The 25893-nt window shown below is 41.4% G+C and overlaps 1 protein-coding gene across 1 annotated transcript; it reads left to right on the top strand.

The window, feature by feature from the left end:
• Window positions 1–10962: 10962 nt before the first annotated feature.
• Window positions 10963–24996, top strand: FASTKD1 (FAST kinase domains 1). Its single transcript, XM_009493596.1, has 14 exons — window positions 10963–11297; window positions 11668–11736; window positions 12718–12843; window positions 14037–14435; window positions 15599–15709; window positions 16880–17011; window positions 18011–18497; window positions 19283–19397; window positions 20102–20230; window positions 20991–21122; window positions 22178–22291; window positions 22561–22702; window positions 23796–23910; window positions 24907–24996. The coding sequence occupies exons 1-14, from the start codon at window positions 10963–10965 to the stop codon at window positions 24994–24996; spliced, it is 2496 nt and encodes an 831-aa protein (XP_009491871.1).
• Window positions 24997–25893: the final 897 nt, after the last annotated feature.

The following is a 25893-nucleotide window of genomic DNA, read 5'->3' as shown; positions in this document are numbered from 1 at the left end:
AATATTTAGTCTTGTCAGAACAGCTGCATCCATAACCAATGCATCACCAGCTGTGTCCGTCAGGGTTCAGATCCCTTCACGCCTCCATCAGCCTCATTATTTTGTTCAAATATTTGCAGGATAAAACTGGCCAATTCCTGGCCAGGCTGCAGACAGCTGTTCTCCTTCAAAATTATCTGTGCCAATGGAAAAACATAACCATCCCAAACTGTTCACGTGCATCTCTCCACCAGAGATTATCACTCATATGTGTTGATACACTTAAAAATACATCTTGGGGAATTTTTTTCAAAATCACCTGTGCTAGCAAGGATCTGGTAATACTACTGTTTAATATAAACTACCTCCTTTTGACTGAAGGGGGCTAGAAAGCACTCACAGATGCACACCAACTGAAGTATCAACGTGTCCTGCATCTCACAAGAGCTGATGGCAAGCAGCAATACGGTTGTATTTCCTAGTTACATGAGGGGGGAAAACCGCCTTTATTTGTAACTATGCTAAACAGGTCATGGGACTACCTATTTGTTTCAGTCCCTGCACGGGGCAGAACAGATTTGGAGCAAAGATGTATTCAATAGGAAAAACATATATGGTGTCCTATTCCTTCACTTCTTTCTCTGTTATCATCAGCTCTCCCCTATTTTTAATTTCTCCTTGACCTTGCCTTTGTATTTGTTTCCTTGCATTAATTTACAATTATCTTCTGCATTGGTCTTCATTCAATGTCCAAATGAAGTGAAAATAAGTGCATAAATCCACATTCCTAGCATTTTGTTTCAGACCATCTATAAATGCAGGAAGACAAAACTACATTGATTTATATTGTGAAGATAGCCATCTGGAGTCTTTGGAAATATATTTTTAAACAAAACTTTGAGTCCAGAAAATGCAAATGCACAAAGTAAATACTGAACATATATCACATTCACTAAGGCTGTGGTTCCAGTCACTTGAAGCCAATATAAATGTGGGCTCACACCACAATGGAGGGCTCATACATCCAGGTGTTTAGCTTTCATACAGGTGGCCACCTAGCTGCATAAAAACTACCCTTTCCTCCTCTCTCCAAGAAAAGATTTGGCAGCAGCACGTATCAGCTTGAAGTGATGGTGGAGCCATAGACTAAAAATGTGTATGTTCATTCCAGTATGGATTAAACTGCAAATGAATTTATGATTGTGAAATGGGAGACATGAGATTTTGTTCCTAGTTCCATTCCTGTGTCAGAGCTTCCAGCTGTGTCAGGATGATACTGAAGGTGTGAACGACAAAAATCCAACCAGCCCAACCCTCAATCTTCATCATTTCCTCAGCATTTTCCCAAACACCACCATCTTTTCCTCTGTGTTTCACCATCAAAAAACTCTAAATTAGCAGCGATAACAACTAAGGAAATTAATTTTTTTTTTTCATTTTACTAATCAGCAGCACAGGATTTTTGTTGTCAGCAGATTTAGGAATAAGGTACTATACTTGAACACATTTCAGGCTTAGGATGCTGTCTTTGCAATCACGTGGACTTAACATATTTATAAGAGAAGAAGAAAACATTTGCATTCTACACGGGTCTATGAAATTTATGCGGGAAGACTTTCTGCTCATCATCAGAAATCGCATATTACAGGTTTTCAACCTGACTGCCCCTTCTAACGGCATTTAGAGGGAAAAAAACAACCAGAAAAAAGACTTTCAACATTTTTGCAGGCAAAAAGTGATTGACACCACTTTTGACCAGGCCTCCTTCTCTAGAATAATGCTACAAGTCTTTTTTGAACTATTGACATAGTAGTTTCCCCCCCCCCCCCCCCAAAAAGTAATCAAATTAAGAGATACCTGATAATATCAACCATTGTCTTCCATGGACATGAAGCAAGAGCCTGCTACCCTCTTAAGGAGATTTAAGAAAATACCATCCTCAGATATGTCCTGACTAAATACACAGCACATACTCCTAACGCTACTGCACTGCATAGTTCATTTACATCACTTTCAGTATGATTTTTTGCAATTATTAACATTAATTTAGTCTTCTTGTACTAAAGTATATAAGGAATACACACCCAGTTATAACACCTCAGCTGGGAGACCATAACATGCAGCTGAGAAAGCAGTAACATTCTCTCACACTACCTTAAACAGAAATACAGGTTCCTACTAGGTCACGCCCTTTGTTTTATTTTCCTAGGAAAGATACCCCTACAACAAAAAAGATGTTAAAATCTCTAACCACACTCTTGTCAATAGCAAGTAAATAGCTTTGTTGTCAAGAGCTAGTCATGATTTTGTATTCTCTAATTTATGCAGAAAGTTCTTTTTTTTTCTGTTAAGATTTGTGAAAAGATACAGGTGTTTTCTCCCAGGTCTGTGCACAAGTAAGTGCCTTTGTTGGTGTTCATTGCTCCCCCAGAAGCAGCAAAGAAATGTGTCCATTTCAATTCTACTATTCATAACCAGAAAGTGGATTAGCATAGGTCTGAAAACATGAATTTCTATTTTAAAACCTATAAAATGCTAAGAAAAGGCAAGTTTTAGCACTGTATGAAAGGGAAAAAAGCTTTTATAGGGTCTAGAGTAATTTTAAAGGGTCTAGTGTAATTTCCAAGCCATTTACCCATTCGGATTCCCAAACTAAATTTCAGAAGTGGGATCCTTTCCTACCCGTCACCAAAGAGGAGAAAAAGGCAAGACCATGCAATAGTAGGCGATAGTTCTTAATGCTGACCCATATTTGCCAACCATCACCAAAAAAGTTTGTTCTATCATCTCTTAGTCTGATGTTCTCCTCCCTTCTCTACTACTTTAGCTCTAGATCCCTTCCCAGCCTCCTACCTAAATCTTATTCCATTGGAAGATGGCCAGATTTGCTCCCTGGCACTAACTGACTCTGCTTCCAAATGGAAGATGGCTCCTAAATGCACATGGCATGGAGGACTGAACTGGTAGTGGAGACATCACGCTGCAGCAGAGTAAAATCCTCCATTGCAGTACATATTCTTCACTCCAAACTCCCTCATAATCCACAGATTTTCTGAGATCCTAAGGGGAAATAAATAAATCTTCTTTTGATAACAGCTTGATGACTGCTTAGCTAACTTAAAAAATGTTTGTTTCACAGAAGAGGACTGGAAAAATGGGCAGTCTTAATAAGAAATACAGTCCCAAAGGGTGTTCTCAGAGGATTACTGATGTTGGTATCCTTTATATGTTCCCCTTCAGATCTACTTCATATACAGGAAGCTACACTCTTTCCAAAATCCTTATAAATAATTTTTAAAAACTGATAAATCAAGCTCTGCGAGTTTACATAAACTGACACTTCATAAATCATGTGTAATTTCCATATTTTTATCATATCTTCATCATGGTAGCACCTAAAAATTTGAGTCATGCTGGACCCCAATGCATTAATGAATGGGAATAGTGAAACAAAATGGGGAAAAAAAGATTAAAAAAAAAACTAACCAAAACTAAAAGCATTTATCCCTGTCCAAAGAACAGCCTCTTTTGCAGGCAATATAGAACAAAAACATGAAAATGTTCTTTCAGAAGAAAAGATACATCTTAGAAAACAGACTTTATGCAAAAGAAATGGTCCCATGTTCCTCTCAAAACAGGTCTCAGATGATATCCTAAAATATAATGATCTGAACTAGTCAAACATTAGGCAACTACTAGCAAAAGTGACTTCTTTATCATCATTATGGAAGATACTTTTCTAACTGTGACTGAATTGTAAGGCAACGTTTAGCACTACAATCAATATTTTGTCTACAGTTTCAATAAACTATTTATTTTTTTCCTAAGCCTCTCTCCTTCAAAGCCTCCTCAATGACTCAAAGTACAAACGTATCCAGACAGTACTTATAGTCTGGTCGTGACTGCAAACAAAGTGAGCCTGAAACTCATTACTCTTAAAAATCTCTGAAGTGCCTTAGGAAATCCTAAAAAGAGAGAGGCAGAGGACCCTCCTGCCAGCCACGGTAGCTCCTGTAGGCTCCACTTCCCTAGGAGAAGCCTGCAGAGGGGAGGAGAACATGTGGCACGCAGACAGCCCGGTTACTTCGCCTTCTAGGGGAGGAGGAAGGACTCATTCAAACTCCCGAGCAGGCACCGAGCAGCACCCGAGAGGCCGACCAGGGCGCTAGCAGGGGGGCGGGCAGACCCGCGGCGTGCCCGGCCCGCGGCTCGTCAGGCTGCGGAGAGGCAACACCCGGCCCCGCGGACCCCACCACCTGGCGCAATTTTCGCCAGGCCCCGTTCGCCACCTCACCCACCCCTCCGGCTCCCACCCGCCTTCGAGCCCCGCCCGCAGCGTCTCACGCAGACCCTTTCCTCTCAGGGGCCACCCTCGCCTGGGATGCCCCGGGCGCCCCCTCAGCGAAGCGCTGGACGCCCCGGCCGCGGCCCACCCGCCCCTCGCACAGGGGCCTCCGGGCCTTGCGAGGGGGCGTGTGTGCGCGGGGAGCCGGCGCGGGCGGCCGCGACTGCCCCACGCCCGCCCCGGAGCGGCGGCCAGGCCCGGCCGGGCCGGGTCAGTCCCCTCGGCGGGCCGGGGCTCCCACCCCCGTCCGTGACCGAGGCTCAGGCCCCGCGGCGCTGCGACCTCCACCCCCCCGAGCCCCCGGCGCCCACGCCGCGGCCTGGGCCGCGGCCCTCGCTCGGCCCTATGGCGACCGCGCCGGAGCCCAGCGGCGCCCGGCTGCGGCGCCGGCACTCACCCCACTCACGGCCCGCGTCGCCCCGCGCTGCTCAGCGCCTCGCCGCCATGTTAGAGCTGGTGCGGCACAGACTGCGTCAGTGGAAGGAAAGGGCGGGAGGGGGCGACCCCGGGGGCGGTGCGGCGGGGGGTGGCGCGGAGGCAGGAGAAGCGGCACCCCGGCCCGGGAAGGGTGAGGGGGCCGCGGTAGAGCCCCTGCCCGGCGGCAGGGAGGCGGCGGGGGCCGCTCGGAAGGAGCCGAAGCGGTTGGGGGAGGGGGGCGCCCGCCTCTTCGAGCTCGTCAGAGGCGCTCCGCCCCCTCCCGCCGCCCGGCCTGCCGGGGTGGCTGCCGCCCCGCGCTCCGGCCCCGGCGCCGGCCGCCTGGGGCGAGGGTGGGCGCAGCGCGGGAAGGCGCCCGTGTCGCTGGAGCGGCGGAGGCCTCCGCCTTGCGTCTGCAGGTACACGAGTGCTTTCCAACCAAACGTGTCCGGGGCTAGCGCTGGCCTTCCCGGCTGGCGGGACGCTGATGGGTGGCTCAGCGCCAGAGCCCGGAAAATGGCCACGGGATTGCACTGGAAGGGGCTGAGGGTTGCTCCAGCAGCACCTGGCCACAGGTCGTTAGGGGTTGTAAAGAACAAAAATGAGAATTTAGACCAACTGTATGCAAAACAAGTTCCTGATAATCCTATCCCGTATGTCTGTATTGCCATTCAAAGTTAATTTCAATTTCTTTTGAAAATAGGGACATAAAAGTTTATGATAATGCATCAAGTTGCGAGCACCTTCAAAATTAACTAAGGCTTACGTGGAAGTACGTACCTCCTTAGAAGGGTTTTAATTCAGACCAGTGTGTATTTGCGTTAGTAATCATACATAACAGGAGGTAATGGTAGTCCTGTGACTGGCTGTTGAGAAGTCTGTTGAAAGCAGGAAAGCAAATTTTCTCTTTCTTAATTTCTGGAAAAAAAAAAAAATTGAGAAATTGACCGCTGTCAGTTCTGAAATCCTAAAGAAGCCAGTGACTGGACTTCTGTTCTGTAAATCAACACTGGCTTCAGCACAGCATGCTTTGATACATCTTGTTTTCTTCCCCTGTGTGTCCAACTTTAAGGTAATTTTATCTAGCATTTTTAATTTTTTTCAGGCATTACTAATTGATTTCATCCAAATGTACTTGACAAGTCAAAAGTAAAAAGTTCAGCATCTTGTAAATGAAAAATCCATATGATTTGCAGAAGTCCCCTTCATATGAACGTGGAATAGTTTTCCTCTAAAGTGGGAGATCCCATGCTTTGGAGTTCTTAGGTGAGTTTGCGCAAGGCCTGAGATTCTTGAAAGGGCTAAGTGCCACCCTTTGAGACCACCTGACAGGTTTTGGGTCTCAGTCTGTTACTTGCATGCCTGTGTAGATGGTAACTAAGGCGATCTGGACTTGCTAGCAGAAGGATACAGGAGCTGTTCCAGTTACAAATTTTACAGTTAGAAAAATTGTTTGAAACCCAGTTAAAAATGTTATGTGCTGTTTTCCTAAAACACTACAGAACTATAATACATAAAATAGGGGCTATTTTATTAGTTTGAGTTCATATTCATAAGCATCCAATATATGAGGTACACATACGATCAACAACAGACAAAAAGTAAAAAAACCCCAAACCTTTGATAGACAGCTGCAAAACAGCTAGTCAAAATTGGTCATGGTAATAGTCCTGGTTGTGATTTTTGATAGAATTTTAGAACAATCTGAGACTGTCATCATTCTAAGTGTCTTTGTTATTATCAATGGTGGTGAGAAAAGGTCCAGAAAGATGACCTGGAGCTGTATGTATACAACATAAGTAACACACATGCTGCAGCATGTTAGATTTGTGTTCCAGAACGCATACATTTTTAACTTCTTTTTTTTTGCAAAGCATAAAAAGATTATAATGTAAAATAAAGTAACGTTAATTCCAGTACAGCGAAGCCAAACTTTGGAACTTCACCCTTCCTGAACTTCAGCCCCTTTGTGATTTTTCTAAGCAGGGAAGACTTCTTTTTTTTCCCCTCAGAATGTGTTCTATAAACGTTGTTTTTATTAAGATGACCTCAATAATCAAGATGACCTTGGAACTTTTTATTATTGTTTTTATTTCTTTTGGGAGGTCTAACTGGCTGGACTTTCTCCTTAGATTTCCTGACATCTCAGCCCATGGGAAACGCTGTCGTGGGGCATACGCACAGCAAATAGCAGTGCAGAGGCCCATGGGGCGCTGAGGCTGAACCACCCGCTTGTTTTGAGTGAGCACTACCCATCCGTGGCTTGAATGCCGGAGGGATCTTGTGAAAAAGTAAGCAGGTTGTGTTGTGCGGGCGCAGGGAGGTCTCAGAAGTTGCGCAGACGACACCGATTCCTTTGTTTCCGAATTTAACCTAGCCGGGTGCTGCTGGACTTTGCCGTTTCAGTAGCTCTCGCTTAAGCCAGCGCTAGCAGACGCCTGCCAGCCCGCGCCCCGCCGGCGCACAGGCGGGGCCCCAAGCCGGGGCCGCGGCTCCGGCCTGCCGGCAGCCGGGCCGTGCCCGCCGCCCGCCCCGCAGGGCAGCCCGCCCGGCCTCGGCGCCCGCCCCGCCGCAGGCGCGCAGGGAGCCCCGCGGGCCGTCCCTCAGAGGCCGCCGCCGCCTCCCCGCCGGGCGTGAGGAGAGGGCGGGCTGCGGCACGGCCCGGGCGGCGCCGCCCTCCCGCTGTACGCCGGCGGCGGCCGCCCGCACGGATGGGCGGGCGGGCCGGGGCCTCGGCCCAGGACCCCTCCCGCGGGGAGGCGGGCAGGCTGGGCCGCGGCGGGGCTCGGCGGTTCCGGGGGGCCGGGCCCGGAGCTTCCTCCCGCCGAGCGTGGCAGTGCCCTCTTCCTCCCAGAGCGTACGCGCTTAATGCCGCTGCCGTCGGGCTAAACGTGGCCGAGGGAGCGCCGGGCGGGGGCGGGAAGCGAGCCTAGGGCTGCGGGCAGCCCGCTGCGTGCGGGTGGGGGGCGGCGGGGGCTGGCCGTTCCCTCCCCGCCCGCCGCCTTGAGTTCTGGGTGGCGGCTCAGCCCCTTCCCCCGCTCCTTCTGAACCGCTTCTGGGTCAAAATCTCCCCGCAGGAAAGGAGCAGGCGACCCGCAGGTGGGAGCAGGCGGGCTTTGCGCGGGTGACCCGGCAGCAGCGCGGCACGGAGGCAGCCCCGGCGGTGCGGCGCCGAGGCGGGACATGAGGTGGACATGACATGAGGTAGGCCGCTGCTGGGACCCGTGTGACAGGGCTCTTGTACTGCCCGCGGCACGGCTCACGACAACTCAGGTGATTCTGGCAGACGGGTGAAAAACACCCGGTACCACATATGAAGATAGAGGAACAGTAAGCAAGGCAGAATACACCAGTGAAAAGCCTTTGCTTAATGAATGTTCTATAATACGGTACATGAAATCTTAAAATCAAGTTTAAATATATGGTGAAGGGTCTAGAGCACAAGTCTGATGAGGAGCAGCTGAGGGAACTGCGGTTGTTTAGCCTGGAGAAAAGGAGGCTGAGGGGAGACCTTACTGCTCTGTACAACTACCTGAAAGGAGCTTGTAGCGAGGTGGGTGTCGGTCCCTTCTCCCAAGTGACTAGCAATAGGACAAGGGGAAATGGCCTCAAGTTGCACCAGGGGAGGTTTCGATTGGATATTAGGAACAATTTCTTCGCCAAAGCAGCTGTCAAGCATTGGAACAGGTTGCTCAGGGAAGTGGTTGAGTCGCCATCCTTGGAGGTATTTAAAAGATGTGTAGATGTGGTGCTTAGGGACATGGCTTAGTGGTAGACTTGACAGTGCTAGGTTAACAGTTGGACTTGATGGTCTTAAAGGTCTTTTCCAACCTGAACAATTATGTGATTCTATATCAGTATTCTCTGAAGGGTATTTGTCTGATGCTGTCTTAGTTCTCTAAAACAGGATTAAGAAAAAAAAAAAGCCAAACTGTTCATTTGCAGCTAGGATTCTGGACATGGTCATATAAAAAGGTTAAAAATCTGTGCTGGTTTTCAAGCTGTACTTTACTGTCACGTCATTAGAGGGGAAATGCTTTTTTTTTCCTCTCTCTAAACTAGGTAGTTTATATAGTTCAGTAATTCTGGTAACTCTGTATAGTGGCTTCTACTTAGAAGCTTTTGGTGGAACAATCAATCACTTCTGCTTTTGATTATTGTCACTGTATCTGATTTGCTCCATCTACATGCATCTACATGGCAAAAGGGAACAGAAAAAGTATTTTTAATTAACTGGAAAATCTGTGGGGTAAAAAAATTGTCAAATGGTCTGGTAAATGTGGTTAATTTAGTACTTGAGACTTTGTGGAAGATTACTAGGTTGTGATTTAACAGCGGCTTGACCAACCTTTGATCTGGATTTTAGCTTGTTTAATACACATTATAAAATCTCAGAAGAAGTCCTAGCTACTTCTAAAAGCGTGTGGCTGCGTACTAAGAGGGAAAAGCCAAAAATATTTTTATGGAGATTACATGGAATAAATAATGTCACACAGCTTTTCTCAGTGATAAAGTGGAATAAATTCTTTGTAACAACAACTATTTTATAGAAAAAATAGAAACAATAAAAGCAATCTCTGAAAAGGGACTATAAAGCAAATCATTATTATAAAAGGTACTTAATACATAATACCTGGAAAATCTGTACCTTGTATTGTTGTATGCTTTCATTTTGCATAGGGAAGAAAATATTTCATATTATAACAGATCATCAATTAAAGTAACTTCATTTTAGCTTTCCTTCTATCTGCTCCAGTGTCAGCGACAGCAGTGTAGTACAATATGTCATATGACTTTTTATTCTCTGAAGCTGATTGTGCAGACATCAAAAGAAATCCAGCTATATCCAATTTGGTGGAATGATTTCAGTACCTTATATAGGCTGCTCAAATAAGAAGGTGTCATGGTTTAACCCCAGGCAGCGACTAAGCACCATGCAGCCACTCGCGCACTCCCTGCCCCCCCAATGGGGGAGAGAATCGGAAGAGTAAAAGTGAGGTTTCTTCTTTCTCAGTAGATGTAGTGCATGCTGCTGCCATCACCTTGATCACGTTACGCTGGTGAAATCATGCCTACAGTTGAAGAGCATTCAAGTTTGCTGAAGGTATGGTATGTTGATAATTTTTGGTGTTAGTGATTATATATCCTAAAGCGAGACTTCTAGGCTTTTCCATGATCTCTGAGTTAAGGGAATTTGGTGGGTCTTTTTAGGTGTACTATGACATTTACCACCGGTGGTTTGTGTTCCACAGCTTGGAACCAATTTTGTAGGTTGTAGAATACATAGTTGTTAGCACTGTGTACAAATTGGGGGATATATTGAGAAAACAAATTAATACGTACCTGATTTCAATAGATAAGGCTGTAGCTTTCACTATAATTTGAGGAATTAGGTTGCTTTTCTTTTGTGCAGTGGGTGAGTTCAGCTGATGCATTGTGACTGATCAATATCCTGTATTACAAAGGTGATCAGCCTTCCTGACTAGAAGCCATATACGAAAATCTTCATGTGTTTACAAGACATAGAGCACGTAGTAAAGACAGCAGAGTGGAAAGGAAACTCTGGGAGAGGCTCATAGACAGAGTGCAGTAGATACCGCTGTGGGATGGATGCACATATAGAGCCAGAGGAATCCAGTGATGCCAGCACAGGAGTTCTTGCTGTCTCACTTCCTTTTACCACCAATAGTTGGATTTTCTGGTAGTTCCCAGGCCCCCGTTTGGGATTATGGAGTGGCCTAGTGAAAGCAAGCCTCACTTGACTTAGTTATGTGGCACCTGCATGTTGAAAAGCTCAGCTTTGTCTTCTCACTAGTGGCATGATAGCATATGTGCCTTTCAAAGGCAGGTTCCTAATTTTGAAAACTTACCAAGTGGACTAAATTTTCTTAGTGCTTGTGAGCATGTCAGTGTTCATCGTTGGGAGCTTCTCTGAGAAGAATTCAGGCTGTAGGTTCTTCTCAAGCTTACCTTACTCAGAACATTAGAGGTAGTGACATTTTTTAGCTAGTAGTTATGACTGTCCTTAACTGCTTTAATTCTGTCTCATTACAGGTACCTCAGAATTGAATTCTTCTTAATACAGTGACCATACAGGATGAGAGAAAAATGATCTTTTGTTTTTCAAATACTTGAGTTTGTTCTTTGTAAAAACATAGTTTACTGTGAAAAGTGAAAGAAGAATTTTTCTGGACACTTTAAAGATAGATGGTAGGCATAGCAAAATGCTTTGTTTGAGGCAGGTTTGCTTGTTTATGCTGAGACATTACCAAGCTCGGACTCTGAGTAGTGATCTGCTTTTGAGCCAGATAAATAGCTGCACCCATGAAGATGAAGTGTTCAGCCTCATTGGAAGGAACAAGGCCAGGCTTTCTGAAAAACATGTGGGAATTGCATTGAACATGCTGTGGCAATTGCAAAAGAAGAGGCCACTTCTCTTAAGGACTAGTGACTATATAAGAAATCACTCCCAGTTTCTTACCCTTTGCATTTTAGCAGAAAACAAGGTGGAACACATGGAAGATGAGGCCATAGTGGACACCCTATATAGTATTCTGAGGTAAGCAGCATTATGTTGAATTCCACATCTATACATTTTGTATTTGGTAATAAAAAGAGAGAGAATTTTGACTACAAAGCCATCCTATAAGGAGATTGGGAGACTGCCCTGTCCCAGCTTCCATACTCTGACTGTGTGACACAGACAACTTAACATCCTGTGCCTCAGTTTTTGAGATGCAGGCAGAATTGATCTGTTTTGCACTCCAGTAACTGGAGTTACGATTATTAATGCACAAATGTTTATAATCTGTTTGAATGGAGGGAGCGATAGAGAAGTAAAAGATTATCCTAAATAATGAAAGGACATATGTCTTAGTTCTTTATAATTTTTGAAGCGAACTTCAGACTATTATGTCTTTCTTCTGAAGGCTCAATGTTGAAGACCATGATTCTCTAGCAGAAGTGCTTGTTACAGAAGCATGGAAAAGATTAGAAAGGCAAGTACTGTACTCCTATGCTTTATGACAGGTATAAGTTCCAAGTGTGATTTGCTTCACATGAGGCTACACAGAGTTCTCAAAGAGTATTTACAAGATGTTTTAAACATGTGAGTATTTTAAATGTCAGTTGTATTTTTGAAGGTTTTGGAAATTATTTGTATACATATGGAGGCTTTGAGTATTGGTGGGCTTTGGTACACAAATGCTTGAGAGGTTCAGATACTGCAACAATGGGGACTGACACTTAAGATCTTGAAATATATTGTCTGTGTAGATTTATGTGTTTGAAGTAAATTGCAGGTTTTAATATTTACAGTTTTATCTTCGTGCTTGCTGTCCAACTCTTAAATGGTTTAGAACCCTGCTCATCTCAATTTTAGTAAAAACCTTTTGTATTAAAACATCAACATTTTCCCTTTGTGCAGTTTGTTGTTGCTGTTGTTGTTTTGTTGGGTTGTTTTGATTTTTTTTTTTTTTTTAATACTGTAATTTTAATTCTTTAATCTCAGGTTAATGGCAGAAGCTAGTGTCAGTCTTGGCACCAGCATCATAGAATTGCCTCTCCCAGCTTAACACCTGGGGCATCTTGACAAGTAAATAAATTCAGTGTAGTTTGAACACAAAATGGCATTCAGATAATAAATTGCTCACATTCATTTTAGCTATTTCACATCATGGCTTGAGAATGTAATCTTTACAGAATTTTTACACTGGTCTGGTTAAATGAAGAACTTCTGATTTTTGTAGAGCTCCATATGCACAATATGCTTTAATACGAAATACCTAGGTGTTTTGGTGAAGTCCAAGGTACCACTATAGGTGACCAAACAGAAAATGCTTAGATATTTTGCTTCCTTGTTTTGTAATTTGAATATAACCTTGTCTTTTATATAATTGTTGAAGTAGATTTTTGTCTTCAGTTATTCACTAGGAATAAAAGCTAAATATTCTGTCTGTCCTTCTGTGATGTCTTGACAGGCTTAGTTTGCCGGCTCTGTCTAAATTTGCACTGTGTTTATACAAGCAACGCAGACATTGCAGTCCCATAATTGGCAAAGTAGCTCATATTGTGGACATGAAGCTGGATTCTATACAGGATATAAGGTGAGTGTCAGAATGAAATTGAGTAGCAGGTGAAGCAATATGTCACAATTATTGGGCTGCCTTTGCTTTCCCTTTTTCTCAACTGGAGGTTGCTTTTCTTCGGTTTGGAGTTTGTGGGAAAGAGAGGGTTTGTATTCATGCATTGATTTTCATGGACAGGTGTGCTTATGTGAAGGCATTTTCCCAACAATTTTGCAAAGAATTTCTTTATAACCAATTTAAATTGGTTAAATTAATTAAATTGGTTTAAATTAACTTAATTAAAACTAATGTTCTACTTACAGTAGAAAATCAGCAGATATTGCTTTGTCCTGATTCTAAATTTTACATGGACTTTTTTGAGAATTTAGAGGCTGTTGAGTAACCAGAAGATGTTTTTCTTCCTTGACATTGATAGTTTCTCTACTGTGACATGGATTTAGTTTACTAATGCAGATAGCAATAAGGAGTCTTAAAGCAATGTTATTTTTATTTATCTTCAGACCTTTTGGGTTTTTTTTGTCAAGTTGAATTAATCGATTCTCTTGCTAGCATTACCCTAATACTAAAATTACTTAAAACCCACCCCTAGTCAAAGAAGTCCAAGCTTCTTTTTCTTGCCTCTGCTGCCCCTGTGCCATTATAGCAAAGGCTGCTCTTCCTTTTTTCTGCTTCACACAGCACAAGCAGTCCCAACACTTATTTTTGTGGATGTGATGAGCCTGCTTATGCAACTCTTGAATAGGACTGCATTTCTTTACAGAAATTACTCTCCCTGTGGTCATAAGTTTTATTCCCTTAGGAAGGGATTCTTTCTTTAGCAGTGACAATGACTCTTCTCCCCATCCTGTCACTTGAGAAGTGTTTGCGTTTCTTTAGTTTCCTTTGAAGGCTGAAGATCTTTTTGCAAATTTGAATCGTGCAAGTCAGGGTCTTGCCTTAGGCAAACGCTTTGATCGCATACAACTTTGTAAGGGACAGTCGAAAAACCCCAACTGTTTCAGAAATTCACTGAAATCAGAATTTTGACTTTAGTAGGAGAAATGGATTTTGTTCATCTGTTTTTTTCTGTGATAGACTTAAAATTCCTCTTTACGCAGAAGCCAGCAAGACCCTGACTAACGTTCCTTTCTTTGTGTAGTTTATTTAAGAAATCTAAAATTTATTACTTATCATGTTCAATGTGTAAGTGTAAAATCTTTTGAATTTTTTAGGATCTTGTCAGTTTTGATGATCAGCATATCTGATGTTATCTCACAGAGTTTTCGAGATCGATTACTACACAAGGCTGGACAGCTCTTGGAAGAAAAAGACGAAGTTGACTTCAACTATGCCAAAAGAATACTACAGTTTCTTCAAAACGTTAAACTGAGATATCATCCATTGCTAGAAAAATGCAACAAGATTTTCCTTAAAAGTGCCTCCTGTTTTGATATACACAATATTAGTCTTATTTGTGGACTGTATGAGCAGCTGGGTTTTGAAAATGCTGAATTCCGCTTGGTTGCTAAACAGCTGCTGTCTGAAACTATCGATGATTATTATGATCCTGAAACTTTTGCAAAATTATTTTTTGCTCTTGGGCCTATGGCAGGATCCAAGTTAAGAGAAAGGTAAGTTTATTAACGATTTTGTGTTATTTAAGATATATACATAGTCTTGCACATAAATTAAAAATGTACCAGTGTTTGGAGGCATTTCTGAGCCTTTCAGTGATCTGAGCATTAGGTTTTCTAGTTGTAACTGTAGCAATGTATTATTTCATTATGGAAACACTGTCATAGCAGTTAGAACAGCTGCATAGAAAGCTGGATCCAGTAATCAAAGGGTATGTGAATACTGTTATGCAAGACCATCTTGTAGCTCTGACTCTTAGACTACAACCTTCCTTTCACAGTGGATGGTAGTAAAAAACTTTATGTCTTTCCCCTAAGAAATATATGTAGTGGTATGAATTGCTTTTTCCTTTTTAAGACTGGCAGTAGCTGAAACAGCCTGAGTTTTGTCCTATCCCAGTTTGCTGTGCATAGTATTCTATATGAAAGGTCATCAGCAGGGAACACTTCAGTATTTATTTAACAATTAGAGCATAGTATCATGTGACAGATTTTTCTCTGCCTGTTTTTCTTGTGCTACAAAAACCTATTTGGGGGTGGTATTAGTCATGGGTCTCTCAAAGTCTGCAGTTTTAGGCAGAATTTGCTGTATTAATTACAATTAGTCATATTTTCAGACTTCATGAACATTTGCCTCTATTCAGAGATCTAGATATACTGCAAGCCTGTGTTGGTTTTGCCATAGCTGACTTAGTTCCAAAAGCTTTTCCTAGATTTTTTTAAAAAACTATTTTATTTTTGGTAAAAATCAGTGTGAGGTAGAAAAAATCATTGGCTTTATTAGCCCCGGAACCAGTTGATCTCATGTTTGATTCTGTTATCTGTGGCTTGCTGATTGATCGTGAATTGTTTAGTGTCTTAGGGTACCTTCCCTACTTCTTGTCTACTTTCAGAATTGTTGGACTTGCTGGTTTCTAGCATCAGAGCAATATGTACTGATCTAACACACTTACGTCTCTCTATCTGTGCCATACAGATCAACTGTGTAGAAGCAGGGTCCACAGAACAAAGGTCTCTAGTATGTGGGAATTTGTTTTCCTGTATTTCCTGGAGTAGTCTATTGGTTTTATCTCTCCTAGACAAAGAAAATGCCTGCAGTCTTTGCTGGAGATTTTCAACTGTTTTTCTTTGGAAAATATATCTTTTCTTTTCCTCTTTAGGTTGCTAGTAACTGCAGTGCGCATGGCAGAAGAATTTAGCAGTCAGCAAGTATTGGTAATACTAAAGACGATGCAGAAAATGAAATGCAGAAATTCTCATCTACTCAAAAAGTAATTTTTTTGATACTACTAAGAAGTTGTATTCTCTAGGTAAACTACTTCCATTTAGTATGGATAATGATACAATATCCAGTAAGTTGGGAGTGGAGAGTGAGTCACTTGCACACAAATGCAAATACACTATATATAATTAGCTAGTACAGATTTTAGAATATTACAGCTTGACCCAGAAGTAATTGAGGCAATTTAGGAATTTCATAGAAGGGCATCTCAGCCCTACCGAGTTGATGTAATATAATTTTTGGGTTATTTACAAATACATGATCCTATTTGAATAAACTTAGCCTCTAACAGTTACTGTAAACTCATGAGACAAATGAGAGTGTAGTAGGTTGCAGAGAATGTGTCCTATCTAGGAGATACCGTTACAGGTGTGAATTGTTTCTTCAAAAGCCATTGTGCCCTACTTTGAACTATTAAGTCTTAAATCTTTAAGAACCTCAGCCAGATTTTCTACAGTTATAAACTGAACGTTGTTTATAGGGAAGGTAATATCTTTCATACAATGAAGGGAAAAGTAGTTCAGGTGTTGGGCACAGAAGATGTAGCGTCAGATATGTCACAGATGCAGACGTTAAATGCAGGTTGTGAGCAATAACTGGATTGAATGTAGTTGTATGAACCAAATAGATCCTTGGAACAGAAAGGACAAGTAGGACTGTGGAGCCGAGTGGTACTAAAGGGAAGACCAGGTGAATTCATACTTTTTCTCCTTGAATCTCACTGTCTAAAGAAGGTCTTAAGGTATTATCTTTCCCTACAAATCTAGCCCCTTCTTGCAGCTTTAGACCAACATAGCTGTAGCAACCACTATTATAATATGAGTACAGTGGTGCTGAAGCTGGGGATGCTGTTCTAGTTTATCCCATTCTTATCCACTCTAAATTTAACTGATTGTAAAATCTGTATCAGAAATTACTAGAGTGAAATAGCTGTTTTGCTGTGATGAGGGCTTTCATTTTGCAATTCACTGAGTGGAGAGAGGCTGCTGTGTCTTAGTGGAACACCGTCAAAACAGGAGTGAAGAGGAGTGCATTGTGTGCAACTCTCCACCTAGGTACTGTGCACCACAGGACACGCCTTCTTCATGTGGGATGTTGGGTTTTGCAGTACCTTCTGTATTAGCATAATACCATGTCATCTTTTTCTCTTTGTATTCAGAATGGCTTCTATTCTGCACAAACACTTGGATAGCTATCATGTATTACAGTTGGTAAAGTTAACGCAGTACTTGGTGGTGTTGCATTGCCAGAACCTGGAGCTGTTTGCCAAACTAAAAATGTTACTATTTGGGTAAGTGTGTATTCTTGGAAATGTAGCTATTTAAGTATTAAACAGTTGTCTACTTAATATTTTAAATAACAAGCTAAGATGTTAAATTATTTTGTTTCCCTGAAATATGAAGAAGTAACAAACTGTTAAAAGTATTTGGTTCTATTAAACATATAAATTGGAGGATAGGAAGTGGCTATTGTCTTGACTATAGGCCCAATAGTATCTGCTAATAGATATGCTATCTTTTAAAAAGACTTTTTTGCCCCTTGCTCCTTGGCTGCTGCAATATGACATTGAACAGGAAATTTTGATTGGTACTTTATAGGAAGGGTAGGTATTGATGTCTTCTTTGATCTTTGAGGGAACAGGTCATGAAAAATACAGAGTAAGAATGCCATGGTTGGGATAAGTGAAAGTGTGAAGCAGAAGTACTCTTCTTTTGATTGAAGAACTGTCTAGTTAGTTCTCTGACTTGTAGACTTGCAACATAGAAAGGGAAACTGTTTCTGGAATCATAGGAGAAGAGATCTGCCACTGTTGCTTCTGTTGCTCAGGCTCTGCAGGAATGCAGTGCCCTGGCTGTACATGTTTTTTGTGGATGATGCCTTCATGTTCCTCAGGCACCTCAGAACCTGGTGCTCCCCAGGACCAGAAATTATCCAGGCCCAGAAACCCACAGACTCCATTAACAAAGGTGGACCTTCTGCCCTTACTAAGGACTTCTGTGTTTACCAGTAACACTTGAAGGCTCACCAGCTGACTGAGATGCTCCCTGTCATCCTCCCTTTTCCAATTTTGAATAAATTAGAAGGAGGAAGTTAATCTCAATGAAAAAAGATGGTAGTCACTAACTGCGTGAATTTCTACCATGTCATTAATATTCTACTTATTTTATATTTGATGTGCAGCTTTTGACTTTTAAAATAGAATTTTTGCGCATGTAATTTATTTGGGTTTTTTAAACATTTGCACTTCGTCAGTACTGATGGTCTGTTTTTATTTCTGTCTCTCTTCCAGTTTTTTAAAATCTAGTGTCATACCTGCTGATACTGCTGCAATAATTCGTGCTCTGGCCATGCTTCCTTCCTTTCAAGTGGAGGGAATCATTATAAACAAAGCAGCAGCAGTTCTGCCTCAATGCAGGCTCCATCATTTGAATTGCATTGCTACAGCTCTTGTCAAATGGAATCATTATGACCAGTTGCACTGGCAAAACAGTTCTGAGCTATGTATAAAGCTTCTGCGAAAACTAAATGACTGTGGATTTCAGAGGCTTCAGAAAGCCAACAACTTAAATCTTCTGTTGGAAGAACTTCCACATGTGAATGGAGAGTGGTTTGAAGAAGTCCTCAGTGAAGAAACTGTGGCCATGTGTCAACGCTTGATAGACCAAATAACACCTGCAAATGTATTACAGTTGTCTTTTTTTCTCATAAAAACAAACCACCGTTGTCCTTCATTACTTGACAGAATAGCTTCTGTGACTGTTGAAAATATAGGCAAGGTATTACAGTTTTTCTTTCTATCTACTGTGTAAGTTATTCAGTAAGAAAGGACAGGTTAGTAGTTAATGTGTTCCAGAGCACAGTCCACACTGTGTCTCTAAGAGTTTTCAGCGCACTTGATTTGGAGCTCATCTTTTTCTGTATTCACTCAAAGCTGTTTTGCTTCCATGTATATTATTTTGCACATCTCTTTAATTTTCCTTTCTTATTTTATTGTTCAGTCAGTCAGTGTTGGGTCAACCATAATCTTTTGCATTCAGCTTTATATTTGACCATCTTAAATAATTTTTTTTTTTAACTTCTTTACAAACAGTCACATCACACAATGTATACTTTTACGTTACTTATTCTTGTGGGGATTTCCCCAAAAGGCTGTCTTTTTGGTCAAAATTACTGTGTTTTCTTGCTGTCTTTATTTTTTTTCTTCTTCTCAGTCTGGTATTTGTATAGATCTTTGATTTTATTCTATGACAGCTTAGTTTCTTTAAGAGCATTTAATGGGAAACCTTTTTAAAAGTTTCTTAACATCTAAGTATACAGAAACACTTGGATCATCTACATGAAACAGATTTTAAGTTTTAGCCATAGCTGCAATTGTAATGGTTTCTGCATTTTATTTTTTTTATATTTTTCTCCAGGAAAAGTTGACCAAAAAAAAGAATTAGAAAATAGCTCACCTAGCCTTAAATCTCCCAATTCTGAATGAATTATAAACTTCTTTTTTATTGTAAAGCAATATGAGGATGTTTTGCAGTGATTTAATTTAGGATGTCTTTTTTTCCAGATCCACCCCTTTGAAATCTATTTTATTCTTTTCCTTTTCTCTGCTCTGAATTATGACCCTCCTCCCAATGAAGAGTTCTTTGAGAGTTGTATCCAACATCTTACTTCTAACTTGAGTAAGTGCATTAGACAAAGACATTCTGACACCAAATATATGAGTATCAGTGGAAGATATTGGTACAAAAGAAAATTGGAATAGAATGGCATTTGTTTTTTTAAGCAAAGAAAAAAGTCTGTCTGTATGTTACTACTAATACTCTGCCTTCTGGCGTTAAACCACAACAAAGATTCAATGTATGCTTCTGTTGGGTTTCCTAGCATCATTTCACCCTTTAAAAATTACTGTTGATAAAGGACTAGCAAGGTATCTTGAGCGTAGTAAAAGCAAGTGAAAATTCTGATTAATTCACTGTGCTGTTACTGGATAGAATTGTTGTGTTCCCCAAGGAATCATCATTTGGGGACAGGGTACATTTTGTGATTCATGACAAAGAAACGGCTAAGTTGTAGAGGAAATTTGTAGAGACTTTTTTTTTTTATTGATTGATGATACAGCCTCACAGAACTGTGAAAATTTGCTGTCTACTGAAATATTGTGGAGTTACCTTTTTTTAAGACTGACTAGTTTCCTCCAGCAAAGACCTGGTAAGAGTTACCTTACACCTTGGTGCAGTCAGCAGAGGTAGTCCTTACTCTGCCTGTGTGTTCATTTAGTACGTTAAGAGAGAAACTTGGATGATATGGGAGGTCAGGGGAAGGGCATTGCAAATCCCTTCAACTTTGTCATGTATTAATATGAATTTCTGTCTGGGTTTTAAAGGTTGTTTTGAAACTCACCACTTGGTGCTGCTTGGTCATGTTTTGGCAGTGGCTGGGTATTTTCCTCCAGTTCTGATAACGAAGATATTTAATGTTTCTTTCCTAAGCAAATTGGATGCTCAACTTGAAGGTAGATATCTAACTCTCTGATGAATCTGATTATATAGCATTTGACATAAAATGGAATTGTGGACCTATATATGATTTGCAAAGTAGAATTATTCTTCATATGATTCAGTTTTCTGGAAAGACCCCTCTATATAATCTAGTCATTATTTGAGTGCTAAAAGGGAAGGAATGAACAAAAATTTGTGCTTTGTTTTAAAAGTACAGGCTTGTATTTCAGATGAGAGAAGCTCGTTAAAAACAAATTTTACGGTCAACTTACTGCACTCAGTATTTAATAATTCTTCAATTTTATCGGAAATAAAATTACCTGAGCGTGGTATTTATTACTAGAAATAGTCACAAAGCTCAAGAAATAATGTGGGATTCTTGTCTGCAAGAAATGAATCCTACCAGTCTCTTCTCTCTAAATAAGAGAGTGAGTGTTTGACTGTTTCCTTCCTCTCTACCTGTACATTGTTCGCTATCAATGTACTGTTGCCGTTTTGCCTTCAACCACTTCATTAAAAGTTAAATGATAGAAAAGAGTTTACATTGCTTCTCTCTTCTGTCTTGCTGTTGTTCTTAATATTGAGCAAAACTGTTCTTCATTTTTTTCCTCAGGGATTTTGAGAACCTTTCTAAGATTCTGCAGCATGAATTTTATAAATGCCACAGTGTACAGATATTTGCATCTCTAGTAAAGAATTCAGAGGTAGCCATTTAGTTCAGTGTGTTGGATTTTTCACGTTTCAGTTCACACCTCCTTATTTTGTTTAACTTAGTCCTGCCTGATACCCTAAAGCACAGGGTCCGCTCACGCCTCATGAAATTGAACAGAGCAGTCTGTCTGGAATGCCCGGAGTTTCACATCCCTTGGTTTCATGAGCGCTACTGCCAACGTGTCTTTCGTAAAAGTAAGTAATTTAGGAGAGGAAAAGCTGCCCTTGTTACTAGTAATAGTCTATTTTTGACAGTCTGCTAGACACTTCTTCTAAAACTGTCATGTTGACACTAGCACACAATAGAAGCTCAGAAGGGCGCAGCCCACTATCTGCTGAGTATGTGTTCTTGAAAAGTGCAACTGCTTAGTAGTGCGACAGATAGCAAAGCAGTTTTCCCCGTGAGAATTAATGTAACAGAGATGGGATATTTCTTCATAAGAAATAAAATTTACATACACAGAAACAGTGTATATGGCATGGAGGATGGAGAGGCAGGAAAAGGATCATCAGGATTGTCTACTGGAGGAGATGGGTCACTTTGATCCCTGCTTCACTTACAAGACCGAACATCTGACTTAAATTTTTCAAGGTGAACATTTTTGCTGCCACCTTTTGAACTCACTGCTGTCATCTTCCTCAGAAGAATCAAGATCCATCAAGGATGAGAGGTGGAGAAGTAGGCTAGTGATCAAGTGTAGCAGCTGAGATCTTTCAGAGTAGTGATCAGTTCAGAAAATCCAGCTAATGCAAACTCCGTATCTCCTCCACTAATTCCCGTGGGGGAGATCTGCTTTGCTATCCATCGAACTCAGCTGCTTTATCTCTGAGACTGAAGATGTTTAATGGAGCAAGGTATTAAAGAATCTGCAACAGACAGACAAGTGTCAGTGTGGTCTGCCTGTGATAGAGGCAAAATAAGTAAATACTTGTTTAAGTGTCTAAGCACAATTAAAAGCAAACAAAATCCAACAGGTGAAACCTGAAACTAAAGTGTTTGTAGTATGTGAATGGGAAAAATCCTGGGATGGAAAGTCTGGATATGAAATTCATGCTTAATAGGCACCTGCCACTTTCCACCCAAAAGATGATCACGTGGTCTCTGAATTATGATGGAATAACACCAGGCATCTGTGGAAAAGCTTTAATTCAGTAGGCTGGCTGTCAAAAATGCAGTGTCACACGGTGCTATTTTCAGAAATTTGGCTGTGAAAGTTTTGATGTATGAATTCTTTATTTTCTCTTTGTAGGCAGTAACCGAATAAATCCACTGCGACAGCATGTTCACAGAATGCTGGCAGAGATCTTAGGAGGGAGCCATTATGCAAGAATATCTGTTCTCACACCATACTACTATGAAATAGGTGAGAAGTTAATCCTTTAAAGATTGTTAAGAAGACCTCTGATATCACTGTTATCACCAAGATTAGGAAGCCCCTGGGCATGTGGCCACAAGATACTGCAAAGAAGAAATTGCTGTATAAAATACAGTTTCTAAAAAGTTCTGCATAATAATGTTGGGTCTCTAATTACAGTTATCACTTAGTTTTTGTAGAAGTAAACACTGTACAGATCAAATTATTTCACCTTTTTTATTTTTGTCAGTAAACAGGTTTGTTCTGTTTGCTCACAGATTTTGAGTGTGTCCTGGATGAAAATAAAAAGCCTCTTTCCTATATGGCTCAGAATATACCTTTGGATGATGTGGAGGGAATACACCTGAGAGATGGTGTCAAGGATGAAGGGAGAAAGGCTCTGCCACCAGGAGCTCAGAGGTTGGTACATCGAATTCTTGCACATTAGCTTTTCCAAGCTTCCAAGTTTAGATCAAATTTAGACCAGGTTTTTGATGCTTATGTCCTAAACGGTTGTTGCAACCCCTAGGCTATTTATTTTTCTGTTCCTTTTTCCAAAGCCTTATGGGGTTTAGACTTCCTAGGTGTGGTGGGTTGACCCCAGCTGGCAACTAAGCCCTCACCTAGTTGCTTGCTCACTCCCCTGCAGTGTGATGGGGGAGAGAATCTGGAGGGCAGAGGAAAGCAAGGAAAAAAACTCCTGGGTTGCAATTAAGGCAGTTTAATAAGTGAAGAGAAGAAAGAAGAAGAAAAAATAAAGAAAAAGGGAAAAGAAAGCAATTGTTGCAAATGCAGTTACTCGCCACTAGCAGACCAGTGCCAGAGCAATGGCTGCTTCGAGGACATCCCCCCCACTCCCTCTTCATCCTCCCCACCCAGGTTTTATTGCTGAGCATGATGTTACATGGTGTGGAATATCCCTTTGGCCAGTTGAGGTTCCAGCTGTGTCGTCTCCCAACCTCTTGCCAACACCAGCCTATACACTGCGGGTGCAGAGTGAGAAACAGAGAAGGCCTTGATGCTGTGGAAGCACTCTTCAGCAGTAGCCAAAATATTGGCATGTTATCACAAACACATTGGTGTGTAATGCAAAACACAGCACCATACAGGCTGCTGTGAAGAAAAGTAACTCCGTCCCAGCCAGACCCCATACACTAGGGCAGGCAGGGCATTCTTGAAATGTGTTTCATGAGATTGGAATACTGTTTTCCTCCCACCTCTTCAGCTGTAAGCCTTGAAAAGGCTGGTTAGCCATTTTTGCCATTTGAACAAAAACAGATGCAGGGAGGAAATGCTTTTTTTTAAATCACCTGATGTTCAAGTATCTCTAGACAAATAAGAGGAAAATGTTTTGTCTAGTTTCAGGGAGTCATTTCATTTTCATTTTCTACGAATTGACAGGTTCATCTAGTAATAGTCTTGCTGCAACTATCAGTACTGAATTAGAAATACCACTTCTCACTATTCAGGTAGGACCTGAAAGCAAATGCGTATTTTTTTTTTTTGTTTGCAGAATTGCTTTGGAGTTTCTTGATTCAAAAGCTTTTAGCAAAGATTCACGTCACCTGAAAGGAGAACCTGCAGTGAAGAAACGGCACCTGGAAATGCTGGGGTACCGGGTAGTTCAGGTGAGCAGTCGGCAGTATTTTATGTCCTTTCTGAATTGTATCAATAGTGCAGATTGATACATTTTCCTTGCAACAGATAAAAAGATAAAAGCATCTACTGGGTGAGAGCAATTTTTGTACTTATGGGGGAAATTCCAAGCTGTGCTCAAGATGGTGTAAGTACTTTGTAGAACTCGCACCTTCTCTGAAAGTGGCTGCAGCAAAACTCAAGTCAAAAGGTCTCAGTCTTAGTTTACTGCAGGCAAACTAGCGATCTTGACACAGCCTGAGCAAAGGAGAAAAAGTGAAATGAGAGTTTCAGTTCAATTCACCAAAGATTTCTACACTAGAAAAAGATTGAACATACCCTCCTTGAGTGATAGACAGTTACGGCAGCTGTCTGTCTGCTGCAGTGATAGTGCTGTGACAGGGAAGACTGGTGGTCAGAGGTAATTCACAGCCACCAGCATAGAAACATTTGGGTAATGGAAGCTCATGAATGCAGATTCTCCTGTACATATAATTACTCACATACTCTAATTTTAGCTAGAATCCTTCTTTAAGCTTAAGTTGTTTTTTTTTTTTTGAACAGAATAATCATCCTTTCTCATATTGCCCTGAAAGTACATGTTATGCTACTGATACACCGTTCTGGTTTGATACATTAACATTACAAACTATAGCGACCTGTGATATTTCTCTCGATTTGGGTTTCAAAAGGTGGGAGGTGGTGTAATGGAGTTGTCATAGCCTGTATTGTGTGGGCATCTGCTTTGTATCTCTGCAACTGTGCTGCTTTTTGGAGGCAAACTGACTGTACTTAACCATGAAGAAGAAATCTTACATTGAGAAATTTATCTTTTCAGTATTGGAATAAGCCTAGCTTTTAGAAGGACACAGGTGATAAAATATCTTCAAGTGGAGAACAACAGATATCAGAGAGCCTTTTCTTTGCTGTAAGATGGTATGTGGCTTATATCAGTGTTAACACTCAGTTTGTATGATTCTGTTCTACAGATTCCTCACTTTGAATGGAATTCTATGGTCCTGTCAACAAAAGGTGAACAGCTAGGATATCTGAGAAGGCATCTATATGGTATACAGTGATGTCAGACATGCAGTCAAAAGTACTTTTTATACAAATGCTTTATGTGCCATTAAACTTCCTGCAATCCTGGAATACTTAGTTTCAAAAATCTCTTTATCTGTGAGTCAGCTGGACCAAGGCTTGCCATGGGGCATCAGGTGGCAAGAGATTTGATCCCCAATTTGTTAGGGATTGCAAAAGGCAGGTCACAGTGGGCCATGAAGATGTGATAAGGATGCTTAAAATCTCCCATTATCTAGAAGCTATTCAAGTACATGAATCTGTGACAGTTTTGGCATAAAACTACATTATTATCTGCTAAATAAATAGCACAGAGGCTTAGGCAGACATAAAACTGTACGAAGAAGTTGTTGGAAATACTCTTGACTGTGTGGGAGGAGGCAGCACATCTACTGGAAACTATGTTTGTCCTCCAGCATGTGACAGAATGAGCAATAGGGATCAAACAGTATCTGTACTGTGAAACCAAGAAACTGAAATGCAGATTTACTAAGAATAGGACTGCTATTACAGCCATTCTGTTTCCATCTTTCAGAACAGAGGTACTGTGGGTGACTGTGTCGGGGGAGGGTGTTGTGCAGTGAGGAACCTCCAGCTGCTTCTCCCCTGTGATGTGGCGTGCGCAGAAGTATGGCTTTCAGCCTTCTGGAACATCTTCACATACTTAAAAGATAGACCAGTTCTAGAGGTCTGGCAGCCACCCAGACCCTTGAAACACCTGTACTCCAGTTAAATGCAACTTGGAAGGGATACCTGAAAGATTTATACAAGATGAGGAGAAAATAATGCTTCTGTCAGACATAGGCACTTACTAGCAACTGGATAATTCATGAAATTTATTATTACGGCATTATGCATTGGACTAGCCCTTGCTAACAAAAATAAAACAAAATTAG

The sequence above is a fragment of the Pelecanus crispus genome, chromosome 5 (genome assembly GCF_030463565.1).
Source record: "Pelecanus crispus isolate bPelCri1 chromosome 5, bPelCri1.pri, whole genome shotgun sequence".
In the NCBI taxonomy this organism is placed as follows: domain Eukaryota; kingdom Metazoa; phylum Chordata; class Aves; order Pelecaniformes; family Pelecanidae; genus Pelecanus; species Pelecanus crispus.
This window is presented reverse-complemented; position numbering and strand designations above follow the sequence as displayed.